The 25,314-nt window shown below is 53.9% G+C and overlaps 3 protein-coding genes across 3 annotated transcripts in view; 2 read left to right on the top strand and 1 right to left on the bottom strand.

Moving 5' to 3' along the window:
• Window positions 1-532: 532 nt before the first annotated feature.
• Window positions 533-4,105, top strand: GRB7 (growth factor receptor bound protein 7; the record flags this gene model as incomplete). Its single annotated transcript, XM_082297558.1, has 14 exons — window positions 533-663; window positions 749-893; window positions 1,309-1,465; window positions 1,539-1,660; window positions 1,750-1,827; window positions 1,916-2,053; window positions 2,139-2,249; window positions 2,367-2,465; window positions 2,864-2,944; window positions 3,015-3,131; window positions 3,210-3,270; window positions 3,354-3,441; window positions 3,791-3,884; window positions 3,959-4,105. 14 exons carry the CDS (start codon window positions 533-535, stop codon window positions 4,103-4,105), a joined length of 1,569 nt encoding a protein of 522 aa, XP_082153684.1.
• Window positions 4,106-5,089: 984 nt separating this feature from the next.
• On the top strand, window positions 5,090-7,388 carry LOC309582407 (retinol dehydrogenase 8-like; the record flags this gene model as incomplete). The annotated part of the gene is made up of 6 exons (XM_082297562.1): window positions 5,090-5,186; window positions 5,258-5,419; window positions 5,920-6,099; window positions 6,172-6,265; window positions 6,351-6,534; window positions 7,149-7,388. The coding sequence occupies 6 exons, from the start codon at window positions 5,090-5,092 to the stop codon at window positions 7,386-7,388; spliced, it is 957 nt and encodes a 318-aa protein (XP_082153688.1).
• A 5,649-nt stretch (window positions 7,389-13,037) lies between these two features.
• The window catches only part of IKZF3 (IKAROS family zinc finger 3), a gene marked incomplete at both ends in the record, with an annotated part of 30,074 nt that continues 17,797 nt past the window's right edge, over window positions 13,038-25,314 (bottom strand). The window contains 4 exons of the mRNA XM_082297553.1: window positions 13,038-13,741; window positions 17,120-17,236; window positions 23,971-24,087; window positions 25,047-25,214. Coding sequence (XP_082153679.1) covers window positions 13,038-13,741; window positions 17,120-17,236; window positions 23,971-24,087; window positions 25,047-25,214 — 1,106 coding nt within the window. The remainder of the gene's footprint in view (window positions 13,742-17,119; window positions 17,237-23,970; window positions 24,088-25,046; window positions 25,215-25,314) is intronic.

Raw genomic sequence — 25,314 nt, 5'->3', positions numbered from 1 at the left:
GGCCGGACCCGAGGAGGTGTTTGGGCTGAGCCGCCGCCGCCACGCTCAGCTTCCTGCTCCCCACGGCGCCGGCACGGCTCGGCCCGGCAAAGCTCGGCCTGGCAAAGCTCAGCCCAGCACGGCTCAGCCCAGCACGGCTCAGCCAGCATCTTCCAGTGCCCCCAGAGCCTCAGTGCTGGTGTGGGGCCACTGGTGAGGGTCCCACGTGGGATGTGGGGGATTCTTGGAAGTCTCATGATGGGCTGTGCTCGCTGTCAGTGTTACGCTCCAGCCCCCAGTACCCAGACAGGACTGGGGAGACTGGGACACCCCAACCCTCGGCAGCCACCTGGGGCTCAGCCGGATGCCCAGGGCTGGGGTCCTGCTTGTCTGGGCACCAGGAAAATACCCCGGGGTGGGTGCCAGGGATGGGAGCCCACGTGGAGCCTGGCGCGGTGTCCTGTGGGGGCTGCCCACACCTGGCCATGGCCCCTCCAAGGGAACAGGGACCCCACACGGTGCCAGACCCCCCTCTCTCTCCACAGATAATGCCATGGAGGGGGGGGCTCAGCAGAACAGCCTCTGGGAGCCCCCTGAGCAGGATGGGGGTCCCAGTGAGCGGGATGGGGGCGAGGGGCCACCCGAGGTCAAGCGCTCCCAGCCACTCTTCATCCACGGCAGCAGGTGGGTGTGGGACCCGGGGGGCTCGGGGGGTTTGGGGGATGCTCAGGGGGGTCATGGGGGCACAGAGCTCACCCTGTGCCTTCAGCCGGCAGCTGCCACAGGAGGAGCCACGAGCGTCGTCACTGCCCAGCATCCCCAACCCCTTCCCCGAGCTCTGCAGCCCCTCCAACTCACCCATCCTGAGCAGCCCGGCCCTGGGACAAGGACCCCCCCGCGAGGGCACCTCCCACGTGAGTCAGGGGCAGGGGGCTGGGGAGGGGGGCTCAGATCTGGGACCGGGACGCCCCTGCAGGGGCACCTTCCAGGAATCAGGGGGCTGGGGAGGGGATTCTTGGTCAAGGGGCAGGGACCTCCCCTGCGAGCGCACCTCCCATATGAAGCGGGAGTCAGGGGGGCTGGGGTGAGGGGGGGTCTCAGCCCTGGGGCAGGAACCGCCTCCTATTTGAGTTGAGGGGCTGGAAAGGGGGTCAGCCTTTGGACAAGGACCCCTCTACAGAGGTTCCACCCTCCTTAGCCAGGGGACCTGTGACAGAGACCACCTCCCACATGAGCTGGGGAGCAGGAGGCTGGGGGGGTGGTCTCACCTGTGGTTCTGCAGGGTCCCCTCACACCGGGGGGCCCTGACACCTCCATCCCACCTCCCAGGTGGTGAAGGTGTTCGGCGAGGACGGCGCGTGCCGCTCGCTGGAGGCGTCGGCAGGGACCACGGCGCGGCAGCTCTGCGAGACCCTGGTGCGCAGGACGCGGGCGCTGCACGACCACAGCTGGGCCCTGGTGGAGCTGCACCAGCACCTGGCCCTGGGTGAGCGGCCGTGGGGGCATGGCGGGGCACGGCCTGTGGGACCCCCGACCTCGCTGACCCCCTGTCCCCCCAGAACGCTGCCTGGAGGACCATGAGTCGGTGGTGGAGGTGCAGAGCTCCTGGGCCCCAGGCGCCGACAGCCGCTTTGTGTTCCGCAAGAACTTCGCCAAGTACGAGCTCTTCAAGAGCAATGCGGTAGGTGGGGACCCCCGGTAACCCCTCTGTGACCTCCCCGTGGGGATCCTGAGCACCCCAAGGGTCTCTGCTGACCCCCTGTCCCCCAGCAGTCGCTGTTCCCCGAGGTGATGGTGTCCAGCTGCCTGGAGGCCAATAAGAGCATGGCACACTCCGAGCTCATCCAGGTATGGGACACCGTGCCCGGCTGTGCCCTGGGGTCCCCGCCGTGCCCTGGGGACCCCACCGTGCCCCTCAGCCCTTGTGTCCCCTCAGAATTTCCTCAACTCCGGGAGCTGCCCCGAGGTCCAGGGCTTCCTGCAGCTGCGGGAGGCCGGGCGCAAGGTCTGGAAGCGTTTCCACTTCTCCCTGCGCCGCTCGGGGCTCTACTACTCCACCAAGGGCACCTCCAAGGTGAGGACAGGGGGGTCCTGGGGTGAGGAGTGGCACGGCCAGGGGGTGCAGCGGGGCCATCCCTGACACCCCCCCACCTCCCCAGGACCCCCGGCACCTCCAGTACTTTGCTGACCTCACCGAGTCCAACATCTACTACGTGACGCAGGGCAAGAAGCTCTACGGGACCCCCACCGAGTTTGGCTTCTGCATCAAGGTGGGGATGTCCCTGCCTGTGGCAGGGTCATTCCCTGCGCCTCCCCCTGTCCAAGGGCTCTCTGTCCCCTCAGAGCCACCCGGGGCTGCCCCGTGACAGCTCCGGCCTCTCCCGCAGCCCCACAAGGTGCGGAGCGGCGTGAAGGGCCTGAAGCTGCTGTGCAGCGAGGACGAGCAGAGCCGCAGCTGCTGGATGGCCGCGTTCCGGCTCTTCAAGGTGAGCCCCGACCAGGTGCTACCGGGCCCATGCTGGGGGACGCTGGGATGATGGCAGAGGGATGCTGAGGGGATGCAGGAGGGAATTTGGAGGGGTGCTGGGGCGATACTGGGGGGTAGCTGGAGTGATGATGGGGGGGTGCTCGGGGAATACTAAAGGGATGCTGGGAAGATGCTGGAGAGATGCAAGGGGGGGAATGGGGAGGGGTTCTAGAGGGACGCTGGAGGGATGACCCCAATCCCAGTGACAATGTTTCAGGGTGGGTGTCCCTGTGCCCACGTGGAGTGGATGCAGAGGTCCCCATCCCTGCACTGGGTGTCTGCGGAGGTCCCTGGGTGTCCCTGGGTGCTCCCCCACCCCGCAACAGGAACCCCCAGCTGACAGGGCTGTTCCCCCAGTATGGGATGCAGCTCTACTGCAACTACCAGCAAGCGCAGGCACGGCTGAGCCAACCCCCCTGGATCGGCCCCACACCCCTGGTGAGTGTCCCCTGCCCCCTGGAGCCCCTGGCCTGTGGGGACCCTCCGGTGACCCTCCTGTCCCCCCCAGCGAAGCGTCTCGGATAATGCACTGGTGGCCATGGACTTCTCAGGGTGCACGGGCCGGGTGATCGAGAACCCCAGTGAGGTGCTGACTGCGGCCCTGGAGGAGGCACAAGCCTGGAGGGTGAGTTGGGGTGCTGGGGAGTGAGGGGGAGTCCCCCTGAGCCCACCTTAACGCCCCATCCTCACTTTGTGTGCCCAGAAGAAGACGACACACCGGTACAGCCTTCCCGCAGCCTGCCACAGCTCCCCACTAAGCGCCGGTGAGATGGGGGGGTCAGTGCCCAGAGGGGATCCCTGCCCTGGGCACGGGGTCCCCCCAAGCCTGACACTCCTCTCCCCACAGCCATCCACCGCACCCAGCCCTGGTTCCACGGGCGCATCTCCCGGGAGGACACCCAGCAGCTCATCGGCCGTCAGGGCTTGGTGGACGGGTATGGGACCCTGGGGTGGGAGATCGGGGTCCCTGGGGCTCCTGGGGGGGACACGGGACTCCAGGGAGGTACAGGAGCAGGGGTTACGGAGGCAGCTCATGCAGGCATGCAGGATGTGTGTGGGGATGGGGCTGAGGGATCCCGGGGGGTTGTGACTCCCAGGATTTTGCAAGGTTTGGGAGCCTGGGGTTTGGGGGACACACAGGCTCCTGGGGGGACACACAGGCTCCCAGGGATGCCAGGGGGTACCAGACCCCCAGGGCTTCTTGGGGGTTTGTAGGACCCAATGGGTGACACTGGGGGGGCAGAGGGGACCTGGGGCCAGCGGTGACAACCCTGGGGCTCACAGGGTCTTCCTGGTGCGGGAGAGCCAGAGGAACCCCAAGGGCTTCGTGCTGTCCCTGTGCCACCTGCAGCGCATCAAACACTACCTCATCCTGCCGGTGAGTGCCAGCCCGGGGCTGAGGGGGGCTGGGGGGGCCGGGGAGAGGGGTCCTGACCTGCAGCCCCCCGGCAGAGCGAGGAGGAGGGTCGGCTCTACTTCACCATGGACGACGGGCAGACGCGCTTTGCCGACCTCATCCAGCTCGTGGAGTTCCACCAGATCAACCGCGGCATCCTGCCCTGCAAGCTGCGGCACTACTGCACCTGCGTGGCCCTCTGAGCCATGGCACGACACCACTGTGAGGGTTTGCCACAGCCTGGCACCACCGGCATGGCAGGGTTTGGCTCATTCTGGCACTGCCAGCGTGGCTTGGCACAGTCTGACACTGCTGGCATGCTTTGGCTCACTCGCACTGCCGACATAGCACGGCTTGATGCAGCCTGGCACCACCGGCATGGAACGGCTCAGCACAGCCTGGCACCACTGGGATTGTTTGGCACAGCCTGGCCCTGCTGATGCGGCACAGCTTGGCACAGCCCAGCACCACCAGCGCAGTTTGGCACAGCTGGGCACCACCAACACGGCACAGCTCAGCACAGCCCAGCACTGCTGGCACAGTTTGGCACAGCCTGGCACCAGTGGGATGGTTTGGCACAGCCTGGCACTGCCAGTATGGCACAGCTCGGCACAGCCCACTGCCAGGACCCCCACACTCAAGCACTTTCTCCCCTCCACCCTGCAGCACCAGCCCCGACTGTCCCCGAGTGTCCCTGCGGGGGCCTGGCACTCATTGCCCCCACACCAAGGGGGTTTTGGGGTCCCCAGGAGCGGGGTCCCGGGGTGTGGGGGTGAGGGGGGCACCCATCACCGTGTCCCCCACGTCCCTACGAGGCCAGTTGAACTGGGACGTGTTTTATACCAGTGATAATAAAGGTTATTTTTGCAGAGCTCCTGCCTTGTTCCTTCCCATCCCCAGAGCTCCCCACTGCCGGTGGCACACGGCTGGCGGTGTCCCCGTATCCCGCAGTGTCCCCACGTCTGGCAGTGTCCCCATGTCTCGCTGTGTCTCCACAGTGCCCCAGGTCCCACACAAAGGCCCCTCTGTGCTCCCCGGGCACCACGTGCGGCTCAGCCACGCGGCCGCAGCAAATCCCCGGGAGGGGGGATTATCCGGGGGAGATTAAGGGCCCGGATTTGGGGGGGCTGGGGCTGGGGCAGCTGCTATAAAGGCGGGGGGCTGAGGAGAAGAGGGGAGGCCGTGCCATGGCTCCCAAGACAGTGCTGATCACCGGCTGCTCCTCCGGCATCGGGCTGGCGCTGGCCGTGCGCCTGGCACAGGACAAGCAGCGCCGCTTCCGAGGTGAGCGGGATGGGGGGGACCCCCGAGCCCCCGGGGGGAGCCGCGCGGGGCTGAGCCGCCTATGCCCCCAGTCATTGCCACCATGAGGAACGTGGGCAGGAGCGGGGCGCTGGCGGCGGCGGCGGGGCCGGCGCTGGGCCGGACGCTGGAGATCAAACAGCTGGACGTGTGTGATGAAGGCTCCATCCGCGCCTGCCTCGACAGCATCCCCGGGCGCCACGTCGACATCCTGGGTGAGCCCCGGGATTCCCTCCCACCGTGACCCCCGCGCTGGGACCCTCCATGATGGGGACTCCTGTACTGGGGGCTGTGTAGCCAAGCTTGTCCCGTGCTGGAGACCATTTGTGCATCCAGCGCTGGGACCCTCCATGCCAGGGACACCTCATGACCCTGACCCCATGCACCAGGGGCTGTCCATGCCAGGGACCCCCTGCACCAGGGCACCCTCTGTGCTGGGACATTCCCTGCACCAGGAACCCTCCAAATTCTGGACATCCCATTCTGGGAACCCTCTGAGCACTGGGGACCCCCTGTGCCAGGGGCTTCTCATACACAAGGGACCCTGTGACCCCACACACCAGTGACCCTCTATGCCAGGGACACCCTGCACCAGGGAGCCTCCACACCCAGGATATCCCATGCTGAGGATACTCCAAGCACCAGGGATCCCCCAGGCCCAGGGTGCGGGATCCCCCTGCCCAGGGCACGCCCCACTGATGCCCCGTGCCCACAGTCAGCAACGCCGGGGTGGGCATGGCAGGACCCCTGGAGTGCCAAAGCCTGGCAGCCATGCAGAGCCTTATGGACACCAACTTCTTCGGCCTCGTCCGCCTGGTCAAGGAGGTGCTGCCCGACATGAAGCGGCGCCGCGGGGGCCACATCGTTGTCATCAGCAGCATCATGGGCCTGCAGGGTAGGGGAGAAGGGGGTGTCCCGGGGGGTCCAGCCCCCACCCAGCCCTGACCAGGACTCCCCAACCATCCAGGCATCGTCTTCAACGACATCTACTCAGCCTCCAAGTTTGCGGTGGAGGGTTTCTGCGAGAGCCTGGTGGTGCAGGCACTGCGCTTCAACGTGGCGTGAGTGCGGGGGTGGGTGGCCGTGCAGCCCCCGGGGCCAGGGGTTCTGGAGGTGCCCATTGCCCACTGCCCCATCCCTGGGCAGGATCAGCCTGGTGGAGCCGGGGCCGGTGATGACGGAATTCGAGACGAAGTTGTATGAGGAAGCTGAACGCGCCGACTACTCACGGACCGACCCCGAGACGGCCGAAATCTTCACCAAGCTCTACCTGAGGAGCTCCAAGGATGTGTTCACCAGCATTGGCCAGACCCCCGAGGACATCGCAGAGGTGACAGGCGGGCAGGGGGCCCCAGTGGGCTGGGGGTGCCCTGCTGGGCTGGGCTGAGCAGAGGTGTCAATTAGCCCTAACAAGGAACAGCGATGCCCAGCCAGCAGTGGGGCAGTTCACTCACAGACAGCTCCATCCTGATGGGGCTGAGCCCGGCTGGGAATGGGAATAGCAATGGTGATGGGATGGGAATGTGGATGGGATGGGAATAGGATGGGGAGGAACCAAGGATGGAGATGGAATGGGAATGGGGATGGGAAGGGCTGGAGATAGGGGTAGGATGGGATGGGGATGGGATGGGATAGGATGAAGATAGGGATAGAATGGGAAGGAGCTGGGGATGGGATAGGAATGGTGGTGGAGTGATTAGAGACAGAGATAGGATGGGAAGGGCTTGGGGATGGGGAGAGGAAGTGAATGAGAAGGAGTTGGGATAGGAATGGGGATAGGAGGACAATGGGAAGGGAGGGGTTGAGAATGTGAATGAGGATGGGGGTGCAGATGGGAATGGGATGCAGACAGGGTTGAAAAGGGATAGGGGTGGGATGTAAAAAGTGGAGGGCTGGGGCGGGGCTGTGGGGACAGGAAGGGGACAGTCTCATGCCCACGTGCAGCACACCCTGCGGGTGATCGAGGCGGCGCGGCCGCCGTTCCGGCACCAGACCAACGTGGCGTACACACCGATGGCCGCGCTCAAACACGCCGACCCCAGCGGCGCCCTCATCACCGACGCCTTCTACAAGCTGGTGTTCAAGTACGACACGGTGCTGCGGTTCAGCCTCCGCGCCATCCGCCTGCTCCGGTGGAAGGCACAGAAGGTCAAGGCGGGTGTGCGGCTCCTGGGCTTCAAATAAGCCCTTGTGGCCCCTGGGCACTGCCCAGCCCATCCCGGGCGGCGGGGGCGAGGGGGCCGGGACCCGTGCAGGGTTTCGCTTCCCGTTCCCGGCCCGAAATAGCTCCCGCCGCAGCCGCATTAAATTAAAATGGGGAGGGTATTTATAACCAGCGCGGGGTGAGCAACGCAGAGCGGCTTCCTCCGGGAGTGCAGCGGCCGTGACGGGGCTGGGAAGAGCTGGCAGCTGCCCCCTGCCTGCCTCCTGCTCCCCAGGGGCACCTGTACCTCCGACCCGCGGGCATGTGACACCCAGGGGACCTCACACCATCACCCCCTGGTGCTGCATCCTCCTTCCTGCAGGCACTGCTGTGGCGTTGGGAATGTCCCATGGTGCGGGGTTCTGTGTCACCCCCAACTGTCACCGAGCCCTCGGGCACTGGGGCAGCACAAGAGGTGCAGGAGCTGTTGGGAGGGGGAGAGCAGAGTGTGAGGAGTGTGTGGTGTGTTCAGAGGGGCACAGTGGGGGTGGCAGGGGTGTAAAGGGGGTGCAGGGATCGGTGCAGCGTTGGGGTGGGGTGTATGGCAAAGACTGGGTGCAGGGTGAGCCCAGGGGAGCTCAGCAGCTCACGCTGCCCCAGGGGCTCCCCTCCAGCTCCCGGTGGGTGACAGCGGGGTGGGTTCACCCTGAACGCTGGCGTGTGGGCGCTTGGCGTGACAGCACCGGGAGGTGAGCGCGGGGGGAAACCGCAGGAGGCCCGGCATGAATCAGCCCCGCTGCTCAGAAACCTTCCTGGCCCTCCCTGCACTTCCCGGCGCAACCCCCGGAGCCCTGCCGGGACCCCCAGCCCCACGTGAGAGGGCTGGATGCGGCTGCGGCTCCGTGTGCCTCGCACGTGGCATCTCCTGGCCCCGCCGGCTCCAGGGACCGTGGGGACAGGATGGAGGTGGGGAAGGAAATATATTTGCATTATCCCCCCTTCTCGCACGAGTTAATGGCAAAGCGGCGGTGGGACCGCGGCCCCAGGGTGATGGCAGCACCTGTGGGACGTGCAGGGGTGACATCAAAGCGGTGACAGAATCGCTGCCTCCCCCCTCGCTGCGGTTTCTGCAGATTTGACTAACTTTCTCCGCTTGGGGGGCAGGGGGGGGGGGTGTGAGGGTGACTCTGCCAGGCCCCGGGGAGCAACAAGGGGGGCTCCCTGGCACAAAGCCACAGCTGTGGGAAACGGAGCTGAGGGAGGACAGGACCCCACTCATACACTCCCAGCCCCACGGTGTCCCCAGTGCCCAGGGGAGCAGCAATGGGGCTGGTACTGGGGGAGCTGGGGGGAGCAGGATGAGCCCCAGGTCTCACTGCGGGTGGGGGTAGTGGGGTCTGGGTGGAGCAGTGACAGCCCCAGCCTCCCTCACAGCCGTGCTCACGGCGGCCCCGGCAGAGAGAGGGAGGAACAGGGGGCTGCTGTGAGTGAGAGGATCCCCAAGCCGTCGGGGGCACCTGGGTTATGTGTGAGGCTGAGGAGCATCACCTCCCACCCGGAGCATCCTCCGTGGCCATGGAGCACCGCTTGCAGCCCAGGACTATTTCCCATCCCACCATCGCCGCAGCCCCGCGGGTGCCGGCGGGCAAGCGCTGCTGCAGGGGCCGGAGCCGTGCGGGTTGGAAGTAGATTCTTCTAAAAACAATAGTCTGCTGGGACTTTCCTGTCGCCGGCGTGTGACAATTGCCAGCCATTCCCCGTGTCCTCGATCCCCCGAGGATTTCGCTGCCAGGTGCCGACTCGCTGCCATGCAAATGCGGCGCCAGATATAACCCGGCTGGAGGGGCCGGTTCGGTGGCTCCCCGGGGGCTTCACTTCCCTCCCGGCGCAGCGAGGGGGGCATCAGGCGTGACACGAACCTGCTGCCCGCGTCGTGGTGTCCCGGTGACAGTCACGGCCCTGTCCCGGCTTGTGCTGCACCCGCGTGTCCCGGTGAGAGCCCCGGGGCTGCAGAGCTCCCCCAGAGCTGGGGGCACTTCAATGTCCCTTCTCGCTGTCTCTCAGCACAGAGGTGGCTCTGCTCACCCCCTGCCCCCAGAATTTGGGAACCCGGCCCACGCGGAGGGTGGGAAAACGCCGCCGGGTCCCCGCCGGGCCAGCGCGGGGAGCGTGACTCAGTGCACGGCTGGGGAATTGGGACACGGAGGAGGTGGTGGCAGTGACTCAGTCCTCCCTGTCCCCTCCCGGCACTGCCGGGTTTTGGGTGCTGGACCGCTCCCCGCGGGAGCAGGAGCCGGCCGGGATGCTCCAAGGATGCAGCGCGGCACCCGGAAGAGTTTTATGGGATTTTTTGTGCGTTAGAAAGCGTGTTTCAACACGAGGACAGGAGAAACGAGTTCCTCTGTGCTCTATCACGATTACAGCTATCAGCAGATAAGGATCTCTCTGTCACAACACCAACTGAAGGTTTCTGTGGGCCTTTAAAGGGGTTTGGCTCCAGGCAGGAGAAGGCTGAGGGGTTTTGGATCAAACCAGTTCTTATTAAGGGAAAAACCAGGATGGGAAGACGCCGTGGGACTCGCTGTCCCCAGCCCCGAGCCCCCTCTGTCTCAGCCAGCCCTCGGAGTCACCCGGCAGCAGCAGGGGAAAAGACCCCTCAGTGCTTGTGTTGCATCCGGGCTGGGAAGGAAGTGAAGGGAAAAGAAAAAAGGGATCCTCTGACTTTCTTCTCGGTTTTTTTCGTTTCTGTTTCTCAAGCGTGTCCAGCTCTTGCGGCAGAAGGTGTCGGGGGGAATGAAACAAGCGCGAACAGCGTCAGCCGGGTAAAGCAGGTGCTAAAAGGGCCGGGGGGGTTGGTGTGAGCCTCCACCCTCCGCCGCCGGGATGTTTCCATGCGGCTGACGCGCTCCGGCACGGCGGGCACAGCCCCAGCACCCCGCGGGAACCACGAGCCCACCCCACAGCCCAAGCGTGGGGCTGAGCTGCCTCCACCTCACAGCTCTGGGGTTAAATCGTTCCTCTATTAACCAAAACTGTGTCCAACACCATTTTCCAGCAGTCAGAGGAGCAGACCATGTTATTTTACGCCTCTGACTGTATCGGTTACTCCACTGAATAACAGGTTCTGCTGAGCACAGCCCCCACCACGGCTCGGCACCCCCTGGGGACACACCACGGCTCACAGGTTCCATCACACCTGTGGGATTTACAGCTCCCAGAGCTGATGGGCACCGGCAGCTCCAGCCCCAGCGCTCATTCCCACTCCTCAGCCAGCTCTGCTGGTCATTTCCCAGCTCTGTTTTAATGGCTGACAGAGTAGACATGAGTTTATTGACATTTTTAAAACTTCAGTAAACCTTTAAACACCAAAGGGTTGTTTCTTGGTGCCAAAAGCTCCTTCCCTGAGGCTCCCCTGCCCACTCTTGGGGTGTAATTCATCAGTAAATGAAGAACCAAGAGAGACAAACACACCAAGGCACTGGAGAATGCTCCAAACCTGTTCCAGACCAAAATAACCAAGCCAGGAGCAGAATAAATCAGGGTGCCAACCAGTACCAGCAGTTTTTCCATCTGTTTTCCCCGACGAGGCAGTTTCCAGAGCTCCTCCAAGTTCAGAGACCTGCCCTGGGCCAACACAGCCCCTCAACATCCAGACATGGCCCAGTGGGATTCCCACCTCCGAAGCCAGCGGCTCCAGGGCAGCACTGTGGGTCAGGGGTGAACATGGGTGTGTGAAGGGACAATTCAAGTGTATTCTTAAATGAATCCATTGCCCAATCCACCTATGGAAAATAAGATTTTTGGATGGTTCCAGGAGGCATCTCTCTGCAGATTCCTTTAGGAACCTGCCTTTGCCTGCCCTCAAGTCAGCACATCGTCATTATTTAAATACTTTATTCATTTATTGACAATTCTTTGGTGTTGAAAACTAAGCCATTGAAAAGCAAGCTCATCACAAAATTAGAAGTTGATAAAGACAACCACAATGTCCTAAAAATGTTGGACTGAGAAACGTCAGGGCAGCAGTGGAACCTTGTCTTTGTTCTCTGGGAATTCTCTCACTCCCTTTCCCTCCCTTTTCTGGACCCAAGAGCTTGGCCCTTGGGGCTGATCCTTGGTGGAACTGCAGCCTCCCTCACAGGAGGAGGATTGGTCCCACTGTGACACAGGTGTTCATTAGGGGAGAACCAACATGCACCTTTCTCATGATGGGGCACTGGGAAACATCCTAAACCTGCTTTATAGCTCCACACATAACAGCAAAAGAGTTCTCCTCAACCCCAGGGACAGCAGGATCCTGGATTAGCACTTCCACAGCACTCTGGGTACTCAAGCACACTACAGGCTGATTTATCCCACTCCAGACCCACCCTTAGTGGGAAAAATGAATATGAATTTCTTATTTTGTACATTAAAATTCAGGGAGGAAATAATTGAGCCAAAAGAATTCAGAGGGAGGGATGAATTTCAGTATTTCTTGACCCTCAGCTCTCCAGCCTTCCCTCAGGGAAGCGATTGGATCACCAGAGATAACACAAAAGCAACACAGCTCTCAAACCACACAAGGGATGCAGAAAGTCCATCAGAACACTCTTAACTACAGGATACAAAAATACTTTGCAAAGACTAAACCTTCACTCAGCAAAGCTGTTACCAAACCCCTCTCCAGCACAGGGACACTGCCATGGCTGTGGGGCCATGGGGGGGATTCAAAGAACTGTTGTAAAAACTGGCTTCGAAGGGATGGCAGCTGCTCGGGGTGCAGAGCAGCACCTCCCGAGGGCCATCCCAGTGTGGGTGTGGCTCTCACACACCTGCCTGAGGTCTCACCTGTCCACAGCTGGCCAGGGCCACCCTATGGGTACAGGGATGGCACGGCCACGTGTCCTGCTGTGGGAGCAAGGCAGAGGCACAACACAGAGCACAGCTTCGTCCTCATTCTCGGCACCCATCAGAAAGAAGGAGTTTCCAGCAATGAAAATCGGGATTTCTCCCAGCCCATGTGGATGAGCCAACCAGTGACCTCACTGGGTATCCCAAAAATATGTATTGTTAAAAAATCCCAACCCCAAATAGGTCTCATTTCTTATTTTCCTCTTACTGAGTGACTTTAAAAAAAGTCAGCAGTGGGGTAAGAAAATTGAAAGTGTGGTGGGGCCACACATTCCTTAGGGCTTAGGGGAAAATCTTTAAGGAGGAATTAATAATCCCTCCCTTTTCCTGCCCTAGTTTTCCTTGTTTTGGTGATGAGCCATTGGGAGGCCATTGGGATTATAACTAGGAAAAGCTCCTCCAACACACTTCTGACCATACATCTGAATGAGCAGGGGAATTGGCATGAAAACCTTTTGTGCTGACTTAAAGCAAACTCTATAAAAACAAACACAAGTTAAAAATTGAAAACATCATAAATGGCTCTGAAGTTTCACAAAAATAAAGTTCATATCAAAACCAGTCTCTGCTCCTGGTGTTTCCCACAGTCCCACTCACCACAGCAGCCAGGCAGAGATGCTACAGAACACTGAACTACTGGGAAAGATGAATTTTAAAAAGTGTCACCTCCTTGTGACACTCTTAAAACTGGCCTAGAAAAATACTCAAGAAATTTCATTATACTAATTAAAAACCCAACCAACCAAGCCTCCCCTCCAATTGAAAACAAAGCCTTTGACCTTGGAAAACCGGTCCCTTCACTTGAGCACGACTCTGTGCTCTCCCCGAGCTATGTGTGAGGAGAACTCATACCGGTCATGGCTCCGGTAGCCGCAGACGTTGCACTCGAAGGGGTCACGGAAGCCGTGGCAGCCCATGTGGATGGTGAACATCACGTAATCCAGGAAGAGCACGCGGCAGTGGTCGCACCGGTACACCCCGATGGCCTCCCCTTCCTTGTTGATGACCTTGAAGGCATCGCGTGGGCATATGGCGGGTGGCTTGATGATGTCGTACGGCCTCGGGAAATCCTTCAAGGCCTGGAGGCCGTTGCGGGTTGGAGCCGGGATCACCTGGCTCTGGTGGAAGGTGGGATTGGGCCTCTCCTCGTGGTTGCTGTCAGTGTCTGTGGAGTCGTGGCCGCTGTTGTTTGGGGAAAGGCCCCTGTCGGATGACAGGCTCTTGTCCCTGAGGTGGCCGTGGCTCTTCTCGGCCTCCAGCGTGGTGCCGTTGGGCACGTCGGCACGGGGCAGCGGCAGCGGGTACAGGCTGCTGATGACTGGCACCATCTCGGCCGTGGGGGCCGGCGGGGTCTGCACGAGCGGGCGCAGGGCCTCGGCCCCAAGGTAGGTGATGGCGTTGTTGATGGCCTGGTCCATCATGCGCCCGTGCATCATCTCGCTCTCCTTTTCGTACAGGAAACTGGTGTTATAATTGACATCAAAGCTGGGTCGTTTCTCACCTGCAAGAGATGAGAGGTGACAATTACCTGGGTGGGTAAAGAACTGTTTAAACCCCTTGATGACTTTTGTAAAGGGTCTCTGTGAAGTGAAGGGGCATTATATGTTCTCTGCTGAAAGAGGCTGTTCTTAGACTCAAGTAGCTTTTGGGTGGGGTTTTGTTGATTTTTATATTTTCTTAAACCTCAGGCTTAGAAGCAAACCAGTCTAATAGAGGAGGTGGTGAGGGTACTTTCTGAGAGACTCATCTTTGACAACTCCTTGGGCACTGAAGTCAGTTTTCCCACTGTCCTTTGACAGCTACAGCTTCCTCTGCACCACAGCTGGCTTCTTGGACCTCTACACAGGTATTCAGGTAAACTAATACTGGCAGATATAAATATAGATATAAACCCCTCACATTTAGGGTCACTGAGTACGGGGTTAGGGAAAGAAAAATGTTTTCCTCTGAGTGTGCTGGGGCTTGGAAAGCTCTGGACTGGACAGAAGTGGAGGAGAGCGCACCTGAAATTCTTCTCACACCTCTCTGGGCAGCACAGTGCAACTCCTGTTCTCTGTGCCAGCCGCAAGGAGGAAACAAACTGCACCCCAAAAGCACTAAAGGCATTTTGGGGGTAAATGTCTAGAAATAAGTAACTGAATTCTGTGGTTACTAAAACCATAAACTTGTTCATCACTTAAAAAAATACAAAAAAAAGACCAGATGAAAGGTTTCACGTGCCAAGTGACTCGCAAACATTAGATCCACGAATCTCTTAGTTACGGTAACTCGACTGGTGCAGATGTTTATCAGTCACCTGTCAACACCGTGACTCAATGTGTATGAAACTCGTGGGGTTTCACTGCAGAGGCAGAAAAACCCAGAGAACTCACGTTTCTCTTATAAAACACTCCAAAAGGTTAACGAACCACAAGAGTGTAACTGCTTCCAGCCCTCAGCACCACTCGCCATCCAGCTTCACATGGAAGGAAACAAAATGCCACAGTACTTTTGAGTGACTCATAAAAGCAGCTCCAGGCAAGTGAAAGATGTGAATAACTTGGAAATTTAAAAATAAAAAAAGGCAACAAAAGCAAAAAAGACAGGACGGCCTAAAAATTTTGGTGTTAGGATTCACTGTCGTAATGTAAGACACAAAAAACATGATGTATGATCATAGGATTGTGGAATATCCCAAGCTGGAAGGGACCCACCAGGACCATCGAGTCCAACTCCTAAAGATCACTGAAAGTCTTGCGGTGCTTTGTGATTCCACTGTCCTGGTGGATTTTAAGGTTCCCCCCAGGAAAAGGCTCTGAAGAGGGGCCTGGTGCAGAGGTGAAGAGTCAAGTGCAGGGTCTGGTGGTCCCTGCCCTTGTGTGGGACTTGTACTGGTACACATGAGGCAGCTAATGGGGGTGGAAATGTGAAAAAGAAAGTGGGCGAGACTCCTGGTGCTTGTCTGAATCTCTGCAGAGCCCTCCAATTACAATAAAGGGGTTTTTCTTCTGATCAATAGACTTCATTCAGAGAAACGAGCCAAACAAAGATGCCTTGTTAGTGTGTATCCCTGTCCCTGCTTCCTGACTAAATGAGACATCAGCACTCATTCCCAGATTTCCCAAGGAATCCCCACGCTGGGCTGTCAGATCCGAGATCTGACAAGGGCAGGTCAGAAAGGCACAGGAGTCAGACCAAGATCGGACAGCCTGCTCCTGAAAATATCCTTCCCAGGGATACAAGAGACCAAGGGGGGAATGTTTTCACATTTAATTTAACAAGAACAATCACAGAAGCTCTAGAAAAACAGCAAGTTTCAGAAACTGCTTATTTTGTGCCTTTAGGTGAACTGTGATGGGTTCTCCAGCTTCTCCACACAATCATCTGTGTGTGCAGTGCCAGTTCATGCCATCCAGCACCAGCACAAATCCCAAAGGGTCTGGGCCGCACGGGTGCTCGTTGGCTGCCAAAGGAAACCCCAAACCCACTAGTTCTTCATGTTAGGCCTATGCTGAGGGGGTGCATCCTGCTGCAGGCGTGTTTAATAAAATGCATAAAGGTCAAACTGCTGGTGATTGCACAATGAGAGAGCTGAAAAAATGCTAAAATAGAGGAAGCTGAAGAATTACAAACCAATTTGCATTAGTATTGCTTTTTGAATCACAGCACGACATGTAAGGGCCGAGCTCCAAAGGCCCAGTTTCAGTCCTGAGCATCAAAGGCATTCAGATGGAGTGTGCTGGTGTGGCTGTGCTACGAGGTCACCTTTAGAAAGCCACAATAACGTAAAATAAATCAATAAATGTAACCAGTTTTCATAGATGAAAGCCCAGTGCCACCCACCAAAGCCACTAGGAGCTACATTACCTTCAAAAACTGAGTTAGTTTCCTGTGTGGATGGATCCAGCTGCACACCTTTATCTGGGATGCATCCAGCTGCACAGCTTTACCTGGCTGGATCTGGCTGCACACCCTTACCTGGCTCTGGACCTGGCATACCCTGTGCCAGGGGTTTGGCTGCAGCAGCTGTGGGAGCCCTGCCTGCTCTCCCAGCCCACATCTCTCCCTCCCCACGTGGGCCCCACTCAGAAGGTGAACTTTATATTAAGCCATAAAAAAAAAAAAGCACTTGTTACCTTATATAACCCTACAAACAGCACAAATAAGGCTTCACCAGCACCAATATTATATAACTGCTGACTAAGGGTTTTCCTTAGGACACTGGGTTGCATTTTATTTTCTTTAAAGACAGGCTGATGAAATAAGACTGGCCAAGAGGATCAGGTGTTCGCTGAAACCCAGAACTTGCCTAACTAGTATTTAAGATCCCAAACATGCAAAACTCTGATTGTGTACAATTAAATGCAAAGAAAATACTATGGAGACATCTGCTTGCTTAAATTACCACAAGAAAGGATTTGATATTTTTTAATCATAGACAAATTTAGGAGGATGACTAAGAGAAATCCAATACTTTTCTGTCTTTAGGCCTTATTCCACACATGAATCCTGCAGGAATCTTCAGCTCCTGCTGACAAAACATTAACTTTCCTGTTCTTTGCCTGCTCTAGATCCTAGCAGAGAATATTTCAAATGCATAGATACAGAAATGGCACATGGAAACTCATAAAATATATTTATAAATCACCTACATAAAGACACAAGGCACAACGGTAGCTTCCACCCAGTTTAAGCAGCCAACAGAACAAATTCTTTTTATTTTAATCAACCCCCTACAACAAATCACTAAAACCCCATCAGAAAAATCAGTGTTACTTTATTCTTTTGTATTAGGTGCTAAGCTTGAGCAGGATATTGAAAAGAAGCAGAGGCATTGTACTGTTTGTTACCGACCCGCACGTATTTAACTGTTGCAGATGAAAAGGGGTTTTGTTCTTACCAATAAATTTCTGAGGCATTGAGCTTTTTCTCTTTGCCACGTTGCTCGCTAGCCTGTCCAGCACAAGGGCTCTTTCAGTCCCCATCTCTGCCTTGATGTGCCTTGCCTCCACGCTGGCTAGGTTGGAAAATGCGAAAAGGAAGGAAAAAAAGAGAAAAAAACACAACACGTAGGTGAAAAGGGAAAAAAAAAGACAAAAAAAAGGAAGAGCTGACTGGTTTAATCTCCAGTTGGCTACATAACTGGAGGAAACAGTTTGGAGATATAATGCAAAGCTGGTTTTGCTTTTTCTGTCGTTCCTGCTCTCTGAGTACCCGTTGTGGTCAGTGGCAGCACAGCCCCGAGCTCACTCATGGGGGAGCACAAACCAGAACTGTCGCCAGTGAGAGGAAGTAAATGAACTGGCTGGAAGGTTGGTTAAGTTGCAGATGGAGAGAGAAGCTCTGCTGGCCTTTCTTTTTTATTCTGAGTAAGGCTGGGTGACACCTGCACACTCACAGTGCTTCGAGCTGCAGGAGGAGACACTCAGTCCTCTTGCTGCACTTTTCAGATATCAGTCATAGATGTCTTAACAAATCACTAAGAAACTTGTATGATATGTATCAGTGTTCCAGTAAAATAAAAGCAGTAAAACTTTTCAAAATTGAAAATTTCTAACTCTTTTTCTTCCCAGGTGTTACCGTCACAATTTTTTTTCCTAAATGCTACAGCTAAAACTAACTATGCATGTTACCTCTGTGTTTTAAAGCTTTTTACAACCTCCCAGATTTCTAATTTTTGGAAAAGTACCTGTGTCCTGTGATGACTCCTTTGGGACCGGGCCACTTAAGGCTCTTCCCGTTTTCCAGAGCTCTCCTCAGCTGTGCCAAGCAGTGCCCAGCACTGCACAGAAGCTGTGCTTGCTCTCAGCTCCTGGAGGCTGCAGAGGCCTTGAGCTGGAGAGCTGCCACCTCATATCACTACTACCACAGTAATACTGATCGTAACTGCTGTGGCTTCCCCCCAAACCCTGCTCACACCTCAACAACACCCATCTGGAGTGGCACTTCTATATCAAAAATTATAATAAAGAGTAAACTCATTGCTAAGAGTACCGATGACAGGGATCACTGTGCTGAGAAGTGGACACACCTTAATGGACTGCCCAAGTCTGTAGGAGTTGGAATCTCCAAGCTGAGGACAAAGGGGCTGATTTACAAAGGTTGGATCTCACTGTGAGAGAGTCCTGGTTGCTGTGTTACTGTACATACACCAACATATCTAAATATAGAATCATGGAAACATGGAATGATTTGAGTTGGAAGGGACCTTGAAGATCATGCATTCCCACTCCCTGCCGTGGGCAGGGACACCTTCCACTAGCCCAGGGTGCTCCAAGCCCTGTCCAACCTGGCCTTGGACACTTACAGGGATGGAGCAGCCTCAGCTCCTGTGCCAGGGCCTCCTCACCCTCAGAGGGAAGAATTTCTTCTTACATCCCATCCCAACCCTGCCCTCTGGCAGTCTAAAACCACTGTCCCTTGTCCTGTCACTCTCTGCCTGTATAAAAAAATCCTTCTGCCTCCTTTCTATAAACCCCTTAAGGCACTGGAAGGCCAAAATGAGGTCTCCCTGAATATATGAAGCATAACCTAAGTAAGAGACAAGCAGTGCCAGAGGAAAGTGATAGGAACACTTTGGTATCACTTCAGTCCTGCTAAATACAGATTTATTGAGTATCAGACTTAAATTTCTGTTTGCCCAGTAGAGCAAGTGCTGAAAGTGCAGCTTCATCCTTCCCAGCTCTGTGCAGCCTTTCCCTGAGCGTTTCAGTCTGTCCTCTGTACCTGTTTGTCAGTGCTGCTCCTGATAACACGAGTTTCAGTCAGCACAAACCATGACTCACCAAACCTCAGCCAGAACTATTTGTTCATGTTTGTTCAGCAGTTTGAAAACGTGAAGTGTTTCAGAGGTACTTGGTGCCACAAACACCGGCTATGAATATGAGTCAGTGAGGATGGGATAACAGGGCCTGGCTCCACTCGGTCACAGTCCTGGGACCTTGGGATGTACGTGACAACCAGCCCTGTGCTGGGCATGAAGTGCCTTGAAGGTAATAACACACTGCTCTTTTAGTTTCAGTTTTATTTCAAATTACTCCAGTATGTTTGGAGGCTCCCATAAATATATTCATCCCTGCTCCCAGCATGAAATACCCAGACACAATGTAAGAGCTGCATGAAGTGAGACAAAACACCAGCTTAAGGTGACACTCTGAGGGGAAGGGAGGGAGGCAGAGTGTAATCACCTACTTGGGCTTGGGCCAGAAGCTCTAGTTTGGTCTTGAAAATTATAGGATTTTTAATTTCAGGACTTCTGTTTAATTCTCATGCTCCAAAGCCTGGCATATTTATCCTGAGTTCTTTATATTAACGTTAGATGACTGTAGTACAAAGTTTGAACTACTCCCAACCCCAAAACCTCATAATCTTGACTGGATCATTGCACAAGTCATTAACAACAGTAATCTAAATTTTCAAAACCCCAACAACCCTGAACAAAATAATACAAACAGTGCTGTGTAGTCAAAAATGTACTTTTTTCTTTGTAAAAAAAAAAAGAAAGAAAACACAATTCACCCATATCATAAAAACAACTCCCTGGTCCCTACCAGTTCTTTGTTTTTCTGATTTTGTTGTGTTAGTTCCTCTTTTTCTCAGTCTTTACCTCCAGGAGTTGCACCCTGAGGACCCATGGGTTGCTCTAGCAAAGCTTTAATTCCACATTTTCAGAGTCTTTTTCCCTATCCTGACAGGACTCAGCACGGAGCTGCTGTCAGCCCTTCCAGCCCCAGGAGCACACTGGAAGCTGCACGTAGCGTATCAGGGATGACTTGTCAACATTATTTATGTGCCACCAAGGGAACTTTAATTGTTAAATTAATGTCAGGAGGGCAGACGAGGGCTTCCTGCAGGGATAACAGAGTCTTTCCTCAGAGGAGATCTGCAGAGACAGTAACTATTGACCTACATAACATGTTCTGGGACTTCTGTAGAATCAATCTCCCAGCTTCATGGTTCTCTGCCCTTTTATTTTAATGCTGAGGGTCTTTGCTTTCACATTAAGATTTTTGACTCCTTGCTACTGCCTGGTTTTTTCCTAAAGAAAAAAAAAATATTTATGGGCCACAAAAGGTCTTTGATGACATTTTCACAACCTGGCCTTAGGGAAAAATGTCTGCTCCCAGTAAGATGAAGGTGGTTATACAGGTTCTCACCCACAACACTGCTCTCTGTACCCAGAAACTAACTGAAAATTATCTCATCCAACTTTTTCTTCTGGATCACTTATTAAACAATCCAAGAATAATATTTAGCATTTAGGAAACCTTTTTTTAATCACTCCAAATTCTCCAAAGGCTTCTCAAACACAGAGAAGTAATCACGCCCTGTGTCCCTCTTCAATGATCCTCCCTCTGGACAATTCCACTGCATATTGTGATTTAAATAACTAAGTAATGCACTATAATGTCACATGGACACTATAACATGTATCTAAAAGCAAAATTCAGGCTGGACTAACTGAAATGGTCAAGTGCTTTGCTCAAAATTATGCTGAGAAAAAAAAAAAACAAGTATAAAAAATCCAGACTTCCAAAGCACTGAATGTACAGCAGCCTGGGATCTCAGGATATCCAGCAAGCTCAGGGCTCTGATGGCTCAACTGCAGGATGAGAAGGCAAAAAAAACTCCGAGGATGCTGAAAGAAACTCTGCAGCCCAAATAAATCACCTTGTCCCTTTTGGTCAGATCTAATCAGTGACTCTGGAATTAATGGGAAGTTGAGCTCCTAAGCATGGAATTTTATATGGTATTAAAGCTGGGTGGCCCTCTCCTGCTCAGCCAGCAGCAGGGCTGAGGATGGTGTCCACTGACCCCCCGAGAGGTGTCCATGCTGCTCTCAGCACTGCTGCCCATCTCAGAGAACATCTCAGATGTAATCCTGCCTGTACAAAGCACTTCCAGAGGACCATTTTCCTGCCAGTGTGAATTATTCATTATGAAGACTCTTTATGTTGTCTTGTGAGTGCTGGGTGAGGAGCTACCACTCCAAACAGTGCTGTTCCCTGGCCATCATGGGTTCACTGAGTGGTTTGGGTTGGAAGGGACCTTAAGGATCATCTTGTACCACCCCCCTGCCAGGGGCAGGGACACCTCCCACTAGGCCAGGTTGTTCCAAGCCCTGTAGAACCCAGCCTTGAACACTTCCAGGGATGGGACATCCATCTCTAGGCCACCATGTCACCCTGTAGCTGGAGAGAGAGCGGATGATCTCCCAACCCCAAGCACACACCAACACTCACCCTGCACTGAGCTGTTCCCATAGTGTGGTTTCTGCCACACCAACCAATGTGAGTAGAATTTTTAGAACATGCAGATATCGTTAGCAAACCCCCCAAGTACAAAGCTGAGCTGAAATTAGAGGCATTGCTTCCTGTAGCATCTCTGTGTGGTCACTCAAGAAGGGAGAGTGGAACAGAATTGGGTGATTGTGCAATGAGAACAATGTGAGAGAGATGGTTATCAGGAACAATGCTCCAACTATATTGTTACATGAAACTTTTCTTTTAGAAATATTTCCACATTTGGAACATGCAAGCCTGGCACTAAAAAGCAACTAGAATGGTTACTATGGTCCTTGTGCTTTTAAACATGTTAATCAGTTAGGGATGATGGCACGTAGAGCACTTTTGTGTCTAAAGATGGCTCCATGTGAGAATCATAGAATTGTGGAATGGTTTGAGTTGGAAGGGACCTTAAAGGTCATCCAGTTCCACCTTCCTGCCATGGGCAGGGACACCTTCCACCAGACCAGGCTGAGAAGCTTGCGAGGAATTCAGAAAAACACCAAAATTCAAAATGATGCAGAGAAGTAGGGAAAGGGTCGGTAACAGAAGGAGGATGTTTACTAAGCACAAATGCAAAGTGCTGTACTTAGGGGAAAAAAATAAATGGAATGCAGTAAATGACCTCCTGAGAGTCTTCCCAGCTTTCCCACTCCCTGATTCTATCATCCAACATGCTGTTGATACCAGGGAACTGGATGGAAATGCCCTAGAAGTTCCCATTTTTCATAAAGTTTCCTACTTCCCTAACAACACTGCAATAAGGGTGTGAAGGTCTCCAAGGCCAGGGAGCAGCCACCTCTTGGCACACTGGGAATTTGCATTCCCTGTGACCAGTTAAGGCTCCCTGCACTGCTGCAGCAAGGACTGCACCTCAGGCTCGGGATAAGGGGTGAAATGTTGCTATTCTGAAATGCTTCTAAACCATGAGAATGATTTCAAAGCAGAAACCTGCAGCAGATCTCATGTTTTCCATTTTCACGGGTGGACATATTGAGTGTTTGCCATCATGGGAGTGTGTACTGTAACACAAACCACAGTTACAACGTGTAGGGGTTCTCACGAAACCCAAAACTTGCTGATGTGCTGATAACCAGTTACTTCTACTAATACTCCAAGAAATATGTTGTTTGCTGACAAGAAGAGAGACCCCAAAAAACTATAAAACTATTAAAACCTCTATGAAACACTTTGTTAAATCATTGTTCTTTGAGAGTTTTCCTGCGTGTGTCACAAAGCTTGAAACACCAACCTACTCACTCTGCACAACATAGGGATGATACCTGTACCCAAGGTTATCATCACATACCAATGGCTCTTCCCACTGATTTTCAGGCCTGGCTTGTGATGATTCTTGCAGAATCTTGGCCTTACTGTTGTTGATAGAGTTATTAGGAGGAAATTCCTCTCTGTGAGGGTGGGGAGGCCCTGGCACAGGTTGCTCAGAGAAGCTGTTGCTGCCCCATCCCTGGAAGTGTCCAAGGCCATGTTGGATGGGACTTGAAGCAACCTGGGATACTGGAATGTGTCCCTGCCCATGGCAGGGGGTGGCTTTGGATGATCTTCAAGGTCCTTTCCATCCCAAACCCTCTTTGATTTCATGTTTCCATTATTTGGTGGTTTTTCAAGGCTGCATAGCAAAAGATGGGAGCCTGAATTCTGAAATTGTAGCCTCAGCTCTGCTTAGATCAGTCACAGAATCCTTTGGGAAGTCACAGCCACTCCCTGACTCTGAATGGGAAGAGCAATTCTTTCCTGACTTGCTGGTGTATTGTGAGACTCAAATCACATAGTTCATTTTAGGATTTGAGCGGTTCAGGTAAATCAAGGACAAAGATTATGGTGGTCACTTTTCACCAAAGTATTTTGGAACTGCGGCACTGACTGCAGAATGGTAAATAAGAAAAAAAACATGTTTTGATACATTTTATCTTTTCCAAAGGCAGCTCTATACTCAAAGCCGCCTTTTACCTCTCACTCCCTCCTAAGCTGATCTGTCAGTGAGTTTTGGGATACCACTCCCTTTTCATGCCCTGGATCCAGGCCACTGGAACTGCTGCAAATTCTAACAGTTCTTATTCTAAAGCAATAGAATAAGAACACACCAAGACAGGAACAACGGTTGTCAACAACTCATCCTGTAAAATGAGCCACATAACAGCATTAATGTAGGAATAATTTAACTCACTGATCATCACCTCCAGAAATGCTGGGTACAAGGTATTTTAGACATTTTACACAAAGTAACTGAGAAAGGAAAAAGTGATTAAAATAAAAGCACTCTCTAACTACCTGCCTGAGGACTGTGATAAACCAGCCCCTTTAGAACATTATAGCCCCTCAGGTTACTGAAAAGGTGTGTAGGAAAAGCTGTTCTCAGGCTGTGGGTTAACAGCTCACCAGATGCCCTTTTACAAGCCCTGTAATGTACCCAAACCCCAAAACCACTGTAATGTGATAAACTCACCGGCCTCACACATGCCAGCGTTCTGCAGGTAGGTCCGGCACCGCTCCTTGTGCTCCTCTAACGAGCTCCTCTGCTTGTAGCTCCTTCCACAAAACTCACATTTGTACGGCTTCTCCACTAGAACAAGAAACAATAAAATAATTAAAATAACCACAAGAAACCACTAAAACGCTGTCTTGCTTGAAGCGTGATGGTTTTAGCATTGTGCTGGTGGGGGACAGCACCACACTGCTGGCCTTGATTAAATCAGAATCTCATTTATCCTTGGCAGATAAGCTCATCTTTGACTTTGATTCTTTGTGAGGTTGAACCTTTTTCTGTACAGTGCAGTGCAGAGATAACATCTATCATTTAGAATCAAGGTTTTCTTTCTGAACCCATGTAGAACACAGGATAGACAAATTCAAGGGCAAGCACAACCTGGCTCTTGCAGAACTGGGGCAACTAAGATCGAATTATACCTGGCTTGTTATCCAAGTCACCTCAGCTCTGTGCCTCCATTTCCCTGTCTGTAAAATGGACAGAACACCCTACCAGGCTTGAGAAGAAACATCTGTTGAGCATTTTAAGAGATTCAGATGAAAGGCACTACACCATGGTGAGGTGGCAATAGAGTCATCTGCCTGGGATTATGCTTGTGGAGCTTTCCTCACAGCTTAGAATGGGATGGGAAGAAGTCCCAGCAAAGCACATCTGTCTCACACTCTCCTCAAGTTCAGAGTTTGCTGGCACAGCCAGCTCCACTCATATGAGCTGACAAGCTGGTGATAGGTCAAAGGTTAGACTTGACAATCTTGGAGGTCTTTTCCAACCAAAATGATGCTGTGATTCTGTAAAAATACCATGGAGTTATTTGTGCAAGCAGGTTTGTGGCCTGTGACATGGGTTCCCCTGGTCCCTCTCTCCACACCAAGAACAGAGCCAGTCCCAAGTTGGCTCCAGGAGCACCAGTGAGTGGTCACTGCTCTGTGTTGACCCTTTCACAGGCTGAGCAAACCTTGCTGACTGTCTTTTCCACACCGAGTGTCCCAGTGACACACATCCAAAACACATGGAGTGCCTGTGAAGTCACTTACCAGAATGTGTCCTTAAGTGACCCGTAAGCGCATCCCTCCTTTGGCAGGCATAACTGCACAGGTGACACTTAAAAGGTTTTTCCCCTGTGTGTAGTTTAATGTGGCGGAGGAGGTTTCCCTTCTGAGTAAAGGAAGCTCCGCACTGATTACACTGGAATGGCCGTTCACCTTAAAATGACATACAGAAAAGGACATTTAATGGTTACGTGGGTATCATGCTGTCCTCTGCCTTTTTGGAAGAGGAAAGAATGAGATATTGGATTGATTT

This window comes from Coloeus monedula, assembly GCF_965178545.1.
Source record: "Coloeus monedula genome assembly, chromosome: 26".
NCBI classification, from domain to species: domain Eukaryota; kingdom Metazoa; phylum Chordata; class Aves; order Passeriformes; family Corvidae; genus Coloeus; species Coloeus monedula.
Note: the sequence above shows the minus strand (reverse complement) of the source record. Positions and strands in the feature narration are given on the sequence as shown.